General features: G+C 41.4%; 1 protein-coding gene across 2 annotated transcripts in view; it reads left to right on the plus strand.

The window, feature by feature from the left end:
• Positions 1–12,669, plus strand: part of DGKI (diacylglycerol kinase iota) — a 448,623-nt gene that overhangs the window by 198,098 nt on the left and 237,856 nt on the right. For both annotated transcript variants that reach the window (XR_004484538.2, XM_033432383.2), the window contains exon 6: positions 4,503–4,568. Coding sequence is in view for 1 of the 2 variants with exons in the window: in XM_033432383.2 (XP_033288274.2) it covers positions 4,503–4,568 (66 nt within the window). In the remaining variant the exon portion in view is untranslated. The remainder of the gene's footprint in view (positions 1–4,502; positions 4,569–12,669) is intronic.

Genomic DNA, 12,669 nt, shown 5'->3' on the forward strand with positions numbered 1-12,669 from the left:
AAACCATACCCTTGGCTTTGCATGAAAAGTCAAAAGTCCTGCAAAGGCTGGACCCAGCCTACCTCTTCCAACCCATCCAGCTACCACATGGATTTTCTTTCAGTTCTTGAGTCATGCATCCAGATATTCCTCACCTTCTGATATTTGTGTGTTTCATTGCTGTACTGGAAATCTCTTTGCATGGCTAGCTCTTTCTTATAGTTAGACCTCAGTTCAAATATCAGCCCCTCAGAGGTCTTCCTTGATGACCACCTCTAAGTAGGTTAGTAGGTTGCACATTGTTCTTTATCAAAGCACCTTGTTCCACCCTTCAGAGCACTTTGTATGCCATAATTATTTATTACTCATTTGCTTGTTTGTTGCCATCCTACTATAGCGTAAGCTTTGGGGGATCACTCGTGAAATTTGTCCCAACCTCATTGTACCAGGCAGGATGCAGAGGATGTGATCAATGAATATCTTTTGACTGATTGAATTTATAAAGGGGCTAATTTTTCCCCAAGTGTCTAAGAACTCTTGGTCTAAGAGGGCAGTTTGGAGATGATACTTATGACAGATTATGACCCATGGAGATTCTTAATTAAGAGTCCTTAGGTAGTTTACTTAATGGAAATGAAAGAAGCAATCACTTTAGAATTAGTTTGACCTGGGTTCAAAGGACACCTCTGCTTCTTTTCCCCTAGATGGTGTCTCTAGGGCTGGGCTCTGGAACAGGGCTATTAATCACTGTCCCCTAGGCTTTGTGGGGTGCCTGATACATGGAAATGTTTTAATGAGTATTGTTTGGACTCCTCTAAGTTGAACCTTTCTTGCTGGACCTCAGTTTTCTTAGAGATAAGCTGCATGGACTGGGCTGTAATTGCTAAGATCCTTTCAAAAGCTCTGTGAATAATACTATGAATTAAACTGGCTGTTTCTGAAAATAATTGAACAATTGTGTTATGCATTTCTGCTAACAATACTGACCATAAACCCTGAAATAATGGATCACCGAGATTTTAACACCCATAAGTAATAGCCCTTTCCTTACCCAGTATTTGAAGATGCTATATGAATAATTCAGATTATTGATGAACAATAAAAAGATGTTATGGTGTCAGCAGCCTTGCTTTGCTAGCTTAAGAGCAGTGAATCAACACTCATATTTGCAATGTGAAGATCCCGAGTCTAATTTCATTTCAATAATTTAGGAGATATAAATAATAGTCAAAGGAAATAGTGTGAAAAATTTAAGTGCTTGGGAAAGAAGGATGATTCTACAGAAATGTTTTTTTTCCCCTAACTGATAAAGACAATGGATGATCCTTCAAAATGGTAACTACACAATTTAATTGTCAAAGAAATTCGGTTGAGAATTTCATTCAATTCAGCACACATTTTTTGGCTTTTACTTTGTTCCAGCTATGTTTAAGCAGCAATAGAAGAAATTTATATCAGGCCTAAGAAGACCTCTGAATAGATGGATACTTGACATCTCAAATCAGGGCCATAGATTAGAGACAATTACTCAGTTTCTATAGTAGTGCTTTTGTTTGAGTTATTTTATCTGGGCCTTAATTTCCTACCTATTTCCTAGGAAGGATGGTATTAAAAATAGTTAACAACTTGCAGAGTCAAATATTTAAATAAAAATTTTAAAATGTTCTCTTTTATTCCTTAAATAAACTAAACTACATGGTATTATAAACCTGCTTACCAAACGATGTATGTTGCAGCAGAAATGATTCATTGTCAGTCTTATAATTTCTAAATAATTGTTGATTTGTGGAAACTGCTGGTTTAGTCTTTTGATTAGAGCTGTCGCTAGCTAAATAATTCCATGAGTCAGCCGTGATTTCTCGTAGGTAATTGATCAAATTCTTCCAATGTTTCCCTCCGTAAATTCTTAAATTGAGAGTCATTAGGTGATTTATAATCTTAGTAAGCAGAGAATTTCTCTTAACATCAATGATACTGTTCATTCTCCCTCAGCTTCTGCTAAACTAACAGCAATTATAGTAAATTTTTCTATCTCTCATAATCCTGCCTGACATTTTTATGGATTCAATATTTCCACTACTGACTGTCATTGAAAGCATTTATTGAAGGAGCTTGAACCTGATCTTTCAGAGCAGAGGAGAGGCGCTGCAACACAGTGCTGCCAGCCTGCCTGGGTCTGAATCCTTGCTCTGTCCCTGACATTTGAAGTCGCCACTCTATAACTTAGTTTTGTCATCTGTAAAATGAGGACGATAATGATAATTCAAGTCAAGCCCTCTGATAACATGCCCTACAATGATGTTAACTGTGATAGAGTACAACTAGCAGTTGACCCCAGGCCTCCCCAGCCCTTATTCTTAAACAGGCAGTGGGCTAAAAGTGCTTCTCACTTGAGTGGGTGGAAAGCTGGAGTGGTCCACTTCATCTGTGAACCAGAGAGATGGAGGGTCCAATATCATCATCCCCAGCAGAGTTTTTTCACTGACCTGAAGGTATGGACGCTGATAACTGAGCAGGTTTCTGGACTTGCAGCCATAGGCCCCCAAAATTGTTTATATTGATATTTAAGCTTGGACAAACAACTACCATCAGTGGGGCACAGCCCAGTCTTCTGAGTTTGTGGGAGAACCCAATGGCATCGCCCCAGTAACATGATTCATTTTCAGAAGAGAGCTCCAGAATCTTGGAGACCTGTTATGCCCAAAATTAACACTCTAGTTGCTTAATAATGAGGAGGTAGGAGTGGGCTCCAGTGTTGGGGGCGGGGGGGCGGTGTATGGCATCCAGGGAGGAGCCAGGGGGATGGTAGGGGCACTAAACTGCAGTTTATCAACCAATATAGAAATACTTCAACATTTTACCAACTCGGGGTTTTACTAGTTCTTTTCAACTAAACAGCACCTATACTCATGAAAATTCTCATGAAAATTAAAATTATTATTACATGTAAGGCATTTTAAAAAGTGCCTGACAGTGTTAGCAGTCAAGAAATGTTAACTATTATTATTAGCTTCTTTCTGAGAACAATGTAAGAATTGTGTCCTTGTTTCATTAAACTGCCACAGTGCGAAAAGCAAGATAAAAACTAGACTAATTAGCGGGACCGTTATGCTTTTTTATATCTTATTATAGTTAAAAGACCATTATTCCTCCAGGATCTTTGTTTAGTTTTAATTTAAATTGGTTTGACGTTACGAAGAGAAATAGAGGTGGCACTTTGGAATTGATGATGCTAACGCTTGTTGGAGGTATCTTTGTCACTCTGAATTTCATGCCTTGATAGAACATCTTTTTTTCTCGACACTGATCTGTTTCCCGTGTCCCTCTGTACTTAGAACAATGCCTGGATAGTAGGCATTTGGTAAGTATTTGTTGAAAAACTGAATATATGGTAAAGGGCCCGTGAGCCATGGCCGCTGAGCCTGCACGTCCGGAGCCTGTGCTCCACAACGGGAGAGGCCACAACAGTGAGAGGCCCGCGTACCGCAAAAAAAATTTTTTAAAAATTAAAAAAATAAAGGGCCTATTTTAAAGGGAAAGTATGGATTGTGGCCTGACAGTACACATGTTAATTTCAGGTAAAGTATGTTTTCTCAGAAAAGGGCAGGAGGAAAACATTAGCAAATATTTCAGGTGTATTGGCCTAAGAGAGATGAGTTGTATGGAAGTTATTAGGGTTTACCTGAACCATTAGGCCTGAAGACCACCTTCTCTCTTGTAAAGTATCCCAACAGCTGGGGTGACGGGTGCTTCTATTAGGGAGGAAAAGGACCTTCCATGTTTCCTACAGCTCAAGCCAAGAATAGACCTTGGAAGCTGATCTCATTCAGGTTATCCAAGGACAGTTTAAATACAACCTCATTGCAGAATTTCGCGATATGCCCACATCTCTTGTCTCTGTCATCAGTTTCCTTCAGCTTTTCTCTTCCTTCACTTTCACTAGTGAAAAACTGTCACCATGTAAGTCTCGAATCAGGAGATCTGTTTCTTTCTGAGAATTTAATTTCTTCAAGTTCTCTGACTCAAATGTTTAGTACAGTGCCTGCCTGGCATTTATAAAGCATTAAATACATATTGGTTTAAAAAATTGGAGGTCTTTGTCCTTCTCTACTTCACCTTCTCATTTCTTTAAGGATATTTCTTTTACCTGCCTCAGTTACCCACCCTCCCCCGCCCCCCCACCCCAGCTCAAGGTCACAAATCTGCACAATGTTTTACTAGACGGAAAACAGAGTAACGGGAATTCATTACAGCCATTCGTTACCAGGAAGCCGCAGAGGGAGGGCATGATTAATGGTTTCTACAGATACGAAAGGTCACTGAGGATGGGGACTTGGCTTCATTTCCCCAAGTGGGTTCATGTTTATTGTTAAACAAATCACACATACACATATTTGTTTTTGTGCTTAGATGGGCTTAGATGGTTGTTCGCGGAAATCTTTATTCTTAAAACATTAAAAAAAAAACCCTAACGTTGGAGTTTGGGAATTGAAACATGTTTATTTACTTTTGTTTTCCCACAGAATTTTGTGCGTCATCACTGGGTACACAGGCGTCGGCAGGAGGGAAAATGTAAGCAGTGTGGTAAGGTAAGGGGCCCGCACCCACGGTCATCGCAGGAGTCTCCTCAGGCCTTGGCAAGCACCCAAGGTAGATGAGTCCAGTCACCCAGACCCAGGGCTCAGGATGTCCCTTCCTTTCCCAAAGGCCTCCCTTCTCTAGGTCCCCTTCCCTTAAGAGGTGTTTTATTTGTTCTAGAACTCACTCAAGAAGCAGTGGTCTCCATACAAGGAATTAGCACGTTTTAAGAGAGATGGATGGACTTTTACAGTGAATTTCATTGTGGATAGTTTAAAAAAAGGATACTTCCTATTTTGTTAAAACTCCCTCCTGAGGACTGCTGGCCCATCATACTTCTTTGAACACCAACAGAAAACCAGTAGGTTGATGAGTGATACTACTCGTGTTGATATGTTATGGTTGAGCAGAACTGGGTAGAAGGACAACATGGAAGCAAGAAATGTGTTGCTCTCTTGGGATATTATCCAATTCCTGGAAAGAGATGCCCTTCTCCTATGTGGTGACTTATGTCTACTCTCTAAGTATGACTGGCTACAGGCCCCTCAGGGTGCAGGGCCACTTGGAAGAGTGAAGTGGGGATCTGACAGCTTCATGCTCTGTAGATTCCATGTTATTGACCCTAACAGAGTTGGATTATGGCTTTTTCAATGTACAAAGATCTACTTTAGGAATGAAAGGATCCTCAGAGAAAGTTAAACTGGTGGTGAATCCTACTACAAAGATTTTTTTAAAAAAATTTACATAGACGTAAGCTGGTCTCAATAAAGCAAAGTTTTGATTTGGTAGAGAGCAGGATAATTTGGGAGAGTATATTCCTCATCAATTCATTTCTAATTTGTTTATTTATTCATATGACTCTTTGGGGTCAAGCACTGGGGTGAGCTGACCAGTATGGCATTTTTGACAATAGAGGGAGGCAAGGAAGTTTTGGCTGCCTGAGTAGTGTTGAGGGCGAGCGAGACATGGAAAAAGTTTGATTAATGTTGCTGTTTTCCCAGTGCCTGAAAGGGAAATATGCTGTAGCCATTGGTTACCAAGCTCTTCTTTGGAAGGTGGCACACTTTAGTCTCAAGGGTATGGGCCTCCATTATAACTGGTATGATCTCCTCCAGTTCAACACAGTGACTCTCAGCTGGTTCCTTTCTAGCCTGGAAAGAGGCAAAATAGGTTAAAAGGGGGAGGAGGTAAAAAGAAGAGGAGGAGGGAGGGAGAGAGGAGGAGTTGAAAGTTGCTTACCAACTATTTTACACGGCTGGGAAAAAGGAGGTCAGCCCTCTACCCTCACATGACCTTCCTTCGCTGGCTCCGTCTACTCCTTCCCTGTCTGCTGTTGCCCTAGGGCTTATGGATTTTCTCTTACTTAGTGGATTGTAGACTGTCTACAACTTTCCCATAAGAATGTGTGCCTGTGTATGCGTAAGAGAGAAGAAACAGGTGGGCATGGCCAATTTTGAGGTCAGAGATGTGGACAGTAGGAAGGATCTGGATGAACAGGTTCTTCACTTTGGAGAAAATATCTTCACTGGACAGCCTAGTAGCTGGCACCACCTCAGCAACTTTCAAGCCATAATAGATTTGGAGGAATTTTATTAAAAGAAAATCAATAAGCATTATATATCTTGTGACAAGTATTCCCTAGCGTCATATTTCACTCCCTTTTCTGGCTTGTCTTCTGTTGGCGTGGTCAACCGAAGGGGAAGAACTGGACACCCTGCACTCTGAGTTGCTGTGACCATGTCTCTCTTCCTGCCCAGTGTCCCCAGGCAGGCATCTCAGAGCACTCACAGCTCACTGCTCATCACGGCTCTCCACAGGGAAATCTGTGAGCCCAGCTCTTCACGTAAAGTTCCCATAATGTTGAATTGTTATATTCATGTCCTGTGTTTATAATCCAGCTGCTTATGGATTCTCAGAGACTCAAGCAATTGTGGCATATGATGGTCTTAAACCTGTGTCTCCTTGCTGGATAATAAATAACCCTTCTTTGGAGCCTGGCTTCTCCCCTGGATTAGAGGAAGACTAGTGAGTGACTCTCTTTCCATTTGCAGATTAAGGGATTGAAGATTCATTTCAGACTTTGGTGCTATGCATAGTTTTCATCAGTACAGTTGGTTGTACATTCTTACATGTCCAGAGATTTCTAAACCATTCCACACACACACACAGACTTCTATACACATTATTCCATAATTTTTCCATTAGGATGGGGTAAAAAAATACTTTACTTAGCAAAAAAAAATGTTTAAACCAGTGGTTTGAAAACTTTTGGGGTTATTAGTGAGTGTTTGTGGTTAAGAGTATTTGTGGTTTCATTTTCTACTTTTTAGAATCAACAGTAAATATTTGAGACTAATTAGAGACTGATTTTCTCTCAAGCCTTGAATATGCGTTTGGCTGAGTGTGTGTGTCATATAATGAATATCAGATGAGACGGCTCGTGATTCAATCGCTCAGTTGCTTTAACATTCACTGACTACCAGGCTGCCCATGTTTATGACCATCATGTAGTTTTACATTGTTTTCGTTCATAGTCCTACATTATGAAAGAGTTAAGGTCCAGGCAGAAGAGAGCTGTCAACTCAAATTATGTAATTTGATAAGTGTTTAATAAAGAGAATATTTAAAATGTGTGAGCAGAAAAGAAACTACAAGGGATAGTGAAAAACTCGAGGCCAGTAACAGCAGGGATCTGTGGTCAAGCCAAGTCTAAAAGGGTCATGAGACTAAGTCATGAGACTTAGCCAGCCTGAGGTGATCTACCAGCTGGGGGAATAAATATCCCAACTTCACTCACCTTCAGTCTCCAGTGGCCAAACCCAATAGAAACCAGAGCACAAGGGACATTGTTGAGGCAATCCATAAAAGTTAACTTTTTACAACAGGACACAGGGTAGAGAAAGATGGAGAGTGGATCCAGAGGGACAATGGGATTGATCCAGCCCATATTTAGTGTAAATCTATACTTGGCCAATGGTTAAAAGCAAGCTACATACTTATTCTGCAAACATACCTCTTTACTGATCTTCACCACATCTACACATTGCATTCATTCAATCAAGATTTATTCAACACTGAGTTATCCCTAGTAGTACTTAAAAAAAATCAATATGCAAAGAAAAAAGATAGTCATGATTATAGCTAATTTGACCTTTTATTTTTAAAAGAACCATCCAAACCCAGCAGTATGGCAGTTGTGGAAATATGCTTGTCAATTACAACTTGAAATTTTATCTTTTATTTCTTCATTTGGAAACATATGTAAAAGTTATAAAATAAACGAGCTAATTTTTTAAAACTTAAAAATTTTAAATTTCAAACATCAAATCATGAAAGCAGTTTTTAACACAAGAATACATAGTTTAACTTTGGTCTGCATTTCTGATGTCTTCCAGTTTCCTAACCAAACATGTCACATAATTATGAATTATTCATCTATAAATTATATGTACTTTCATATATAATTAAAGTAAATTAAATTGCAGGTAGCACTAATTAAAGGGGAAAATGTCAGAACTACTCTTTATTGTAATGAATATTGTTAAAAATGAATTTAAAATGAACTCGTGCAATAATTGAAATATACCCATCTAAAGGAAGTATCCTTAATGGCATTTTTGTATTGCAAAAATGACACAAATGATTTAAGACATTTCATGGGGGTGTGGTTGAGATATGGATGAATAGTGAAAGGGATTAGAGAGTCTAAAAATAATGGAAAGTACTGACCTGGAGCTTTGGGGGATGTTTCCTTCAGTAAAGAAGCACCATTTTTTACTGGTTTAAAAATGTGTGAGCCCTGGAGGTCAGCTCTCAAGAGGCCCTGCAGAGTTAGGAACAAGGAAAGGAAGTTCAAGGGTGAGAATCCATTCACTAGTTAGGCAGGTTTGGTTATTCGCCTGTCTGTATGTTTGTCCAGATGCCATTAGCCTCAGGAGGATTGTTGAGAATGTAAAGTAGGTAATACAACAAGTCCAAAGAAATCTAGCCGCTCCATGGAGCCTGTGCCCACATAGCTGCTGGAAGCCTGGCTTTTCTTTCTGTCCTTGGCTGAGTATCAAGGAAGGAGATAAGTGCAACTACCATTCTATTCCCTGCTTCTATGCATTTGACTCTGTTAGATTCCTCATATAAGTGGTATCATACATGATGTAGTATTTGTCTTCCTGTGTCTGGCTTATTTTACTGAGCATAATGTCTTCCTGATTCACCTGGGGAAGGGGAAATGGAGAGGTACAAAGCGTACAAAGTTTCAATTATGCAAGATGGATGAGATCTACAGCATAGTGCTTGTAGTTAACAATACTATATTGAATACTTGAAATTTTTCTAAGAGGGTAGATATTATATTAAGTGTTCTTATCACAAAAGATAATAGTAACCAAGGAGGGCAGGAGGAAACTTTTGAAGGTGATGGATATGTTTACGGCATAGATTGGGATGATGGTTTCACAGGTGTATACTTGTTTCCAAACTCATCAAGTTGTACACATTAAATATGTACAGCTTTTTTGTATGTCATTCATACTTCAAAGTGGTTTGTAAAAAGGGCAGATAGAGGCTGAGGGCTCGGAAGCAGAGTGTTCCTTGCTGTGGTCTCCAGGTGGCTAAGTCACTCAGTTCTCACCTGTAGAGATGTTTTGCTACTGCCACTGCTTCCCTAGTCTTTGACATGGCCGGTGTCCTAGTAGTTACAGCTAATGTGATGCTCTAGTCACTCTGGTCCCTAATGCTCTTTCTTCAGAAAAGACTTCGCAAGAGAAGGCACGAGGATTGTGCAGAAGGAGGAGTTGAACTGCAGTGCAGCTCCAACAGAGGCCTCAGCCAATCCCATAAGGATCTGGAAAAGCCCCTCAGAGTTGCCCTGCCTTGACCAGTCATTGGATGTGGGCTGTCCTTGGCCAAGGTGACTCTTTTAGGCTTAGGGCAATGCTTAAGGATGGAAAGGTGACTCCCTGGAAAGCCATCAGCCTCCAGCACTCCTATCAACTGGGAGAATGAGCTGAGTGCCTCAGGCCCGCAGCAGAGTTTTCTGGGTGGAACATCAGCATCTACTACAGTCCGTCCCTTGTGCTTCTCAGAGCCACTTGCTTCATAAAATACATGTTCGGAAAAGTTCCTCCGGGATTCTGGTTGGGCTGACTTCCTGGGGAAACATTTGAGAGGAAGGTTAGTGGGATACACTACAGCCCTGTCTCTGGCAGCCGGTCTTAAGTCTGCAACTGATGTTCATCATCTCCTTCCTCAACCACTCTTTCTGTAGTCACCTCACGCTCAGCTAACTCTTCTTGTCCAGGTGATCACCTGTTTGGGCTGTTGTAACAGAATACCCTCGATTGGGTAGCCTAAAAACAACAGAATCTTATTTCTCTGTCTGGAGGCTAGGAGTCCAAAGTTGAGATGCTGGCAGATTCGGTTTCTGGTGAGAGCTTACTTCTTTTTCATAGATGACCATCTTCTCGCTGAGTTCTCACATGGTAAAAGGGACAAGGGAGCTATAAAAGTCTATTTTATAAGGACACTAATCCCATCATGAGGGCTCCACTCTCATGACCTAATCACCCTCTAAAGACCCCACCTCCACATACCAGCACGTTGGGGATTAGGTTTCAACATACGAATTTTGAGGGGACACAAGCATTCGGCCTCTAGCAGTGACCTACTTGGTGGAGTGACCAAGACCCTAACCCTACGCGGTCTGACCCCTGGTCTTGGCTGTTGCACTTGTCCACTGACCATCAAAAGTTTTCAAAGAATTAGAAAGGATGCCCCAGTGGATAATCTGGGTGCCAGGTATTTTCTTACTGCCTCCATTGTCAAATAACTCTCCCCCACCTAATGATCAGGATCAAGATGGTGACGCCTTCCTGTGCCTGCTAGTCTCTTGACACAAAGATGCCAAAGTAACTTGGTGCAGTGGTAGTTTAAGGTTTAAGGTCCTCCCGTTATCCATGGTGGAGATATTCCCCATCTGGTATTCAGACTCTCAGAGCCCAAAGTTGTGGAGAAAGGAAACACAAAGTCCCCAAGTGGGCCAGTGGGAGTGATAGTAGGCAGGGCTCCTCCTCCTCTCACTCCTTGGTCTCTGCACCCATGTATTTTACCATGGAAACACAGCCCCATTAAATGATCATGAGTTTGGTCAATATACTGAGACTAGAGGATGGTGCTCATAGGATACCATCTCAAAGCTGAAGCCCATGTCACATCTTCAAAAGACCTTTCCATCTCTCTGTCAGGCCTGTAGCTTCTTGGTGGTGTGGGATGTGGTAGGACTTATGTATCTCATGGCCATATGCCCACTCCTGAACCTCCATTTCAAGAATACAAAAATGTATTCTTTGGTGTGAAAGTGTTGTATAAGATCCTGTGTTGGTGGGTCAAACACCCTGTAAGCCCTTGCTTAGTAGCGCTGACTGAGGCCCTGCAGAAGGAAAAGGTAAACCCATACCTACAGTATGTGTTGATTCTGGTCAAGGTGACTTGCTTCCACTTCCAGAGTGGAAGGAGTTTAGTGTAGTCAGTTTGCCACCAAGCATCTGGTGGTTCCCTTTCAGTATTGGTGCCATATTAAGTGTTCAGCTTTGGTATCTTTGGCTGGCAGGCTAGACAGTCAGCAGTGATAGTAGCAGTGGTGGTAGTGGAAGCCCATGCTGCTGGACCCAGCTGTAGCATTCATCACTGCCATCACGGCTACTCCACTTCTGAGCCCATAGTGCTATGGATAGCTCATGACAACGTGTGGAGTCTGAATTGTTATATCTAAGTTTTTAGTTCTTATACCGTGAATGCTTTCTGGTGGGCATTAATGTGCAGTACAGTGATCTTCACTTTATGTTCATCCATGTGCCTCTTCCCCTGATCTCCTCTTTCCTTCCAGGCCCCTGATCAACTAGCCAAGTCATTCAACACTATCTGTAAGTCATTATATATTCTTATATCAGGCTACTTATCTTTTCACAGAAAGTGGGGGACCAGCTGCTCTTCCTGAAGTTATGTCCCTTGGGAGGATTTCTTCTCACTTCTGTCCCTCAGGACAACTCCTGAGTAGGCTTTAGTGAAGTAGTAGTCTACTTTTGGCTTGGACTCATGTGCCAAGTTGACCCATCCATGAACCTATCACAGCTTTTTCCTTCTCTTTCAGATGGTCATAAGGGATCCCCATATTTCCATAGGTGTGAGTTGAATGAGAGGCCTAGTATTATAACTGGATAATATGGGGAGTCTGAGCTACCTACTCATGTGTCTTACTTGTGTTCTTTGGTACTGCTGGTGCCAGATCCCATATGTTCTCATTTAAATGTAACAGTGAATTGCACCTGGGCCCACACAACCTTATGACTTAGGGATCTGACAGAACCCAGCTCATGACTACCTGGTGATTCAGGTATTCCTCCACCATAACATAATAACATACCAGGTGCTGTTTTTGAAAGATATACAAATCTCTCCTACAGATGGCACGACCTCATTTCAGAATCCTAGAGTCTATGTTGTAATTCTCCTATTGATGCTTGTCATTAACTCTATAGCGCCTCTTTTCTCCTACCCAGTGCCTCTAATAGCATGGGGCCTGCTGCAAGTGACAGGGCCTACTTTCACTGAAGACTGGACCCACTGCAGAGTTGTTTCATGTTCTGTGCTCTACTCTAAGCTGGCAGCTTTTAATATCATCCAGTAAACTGAGGCAGTATTCCTAAGTGTGGAATATACTGCCTCAGAATTCAAAGAGACCTACAGAGTACCATGCTTCATTCTTAGTGGTTAAAATTGTGAAATGCAATAATTTGTCCTTTAGATTGGGCAGGATATTCTAGCACGCCCTGGCCCACTAAACCCTAGAAGCTTCATTGATGTGTGGGACCTCTGATTCTTCATAGGGCTTATCTCCCCACCTTCTGTCTCACCAAAACCTCCAATATACTTGCCACTTCTTGCTCATCCACCTTAATATGATACCTTTGATATGGTGGACCAAGTGGTATTCTTCAGAATGTTCATATGGTTCAGGTTACTTTGCACTATATTTGGATAAGATTCAGAAGAGTTAAAAGCCCTGGCACAAGGCTGTAAAAGTACACTGTTAACCCTAACAAGTGAATGCACATGGTT

This window comes from Orcinus orca, chromosome 9 (assembly GCF_937001465.1).
Source record: "Orcinus orca chromosome 9, mOrcOrc1.1, whole genome shotgun sequence".
In the NCBI taxonomy this organism is placed as follows: domain Eukaryota; kingdom Metazoa; phylum Chordata; class Mammalia; order Artiodactyla; family Delphinidae; genus Orcinus; species Orcinus orca.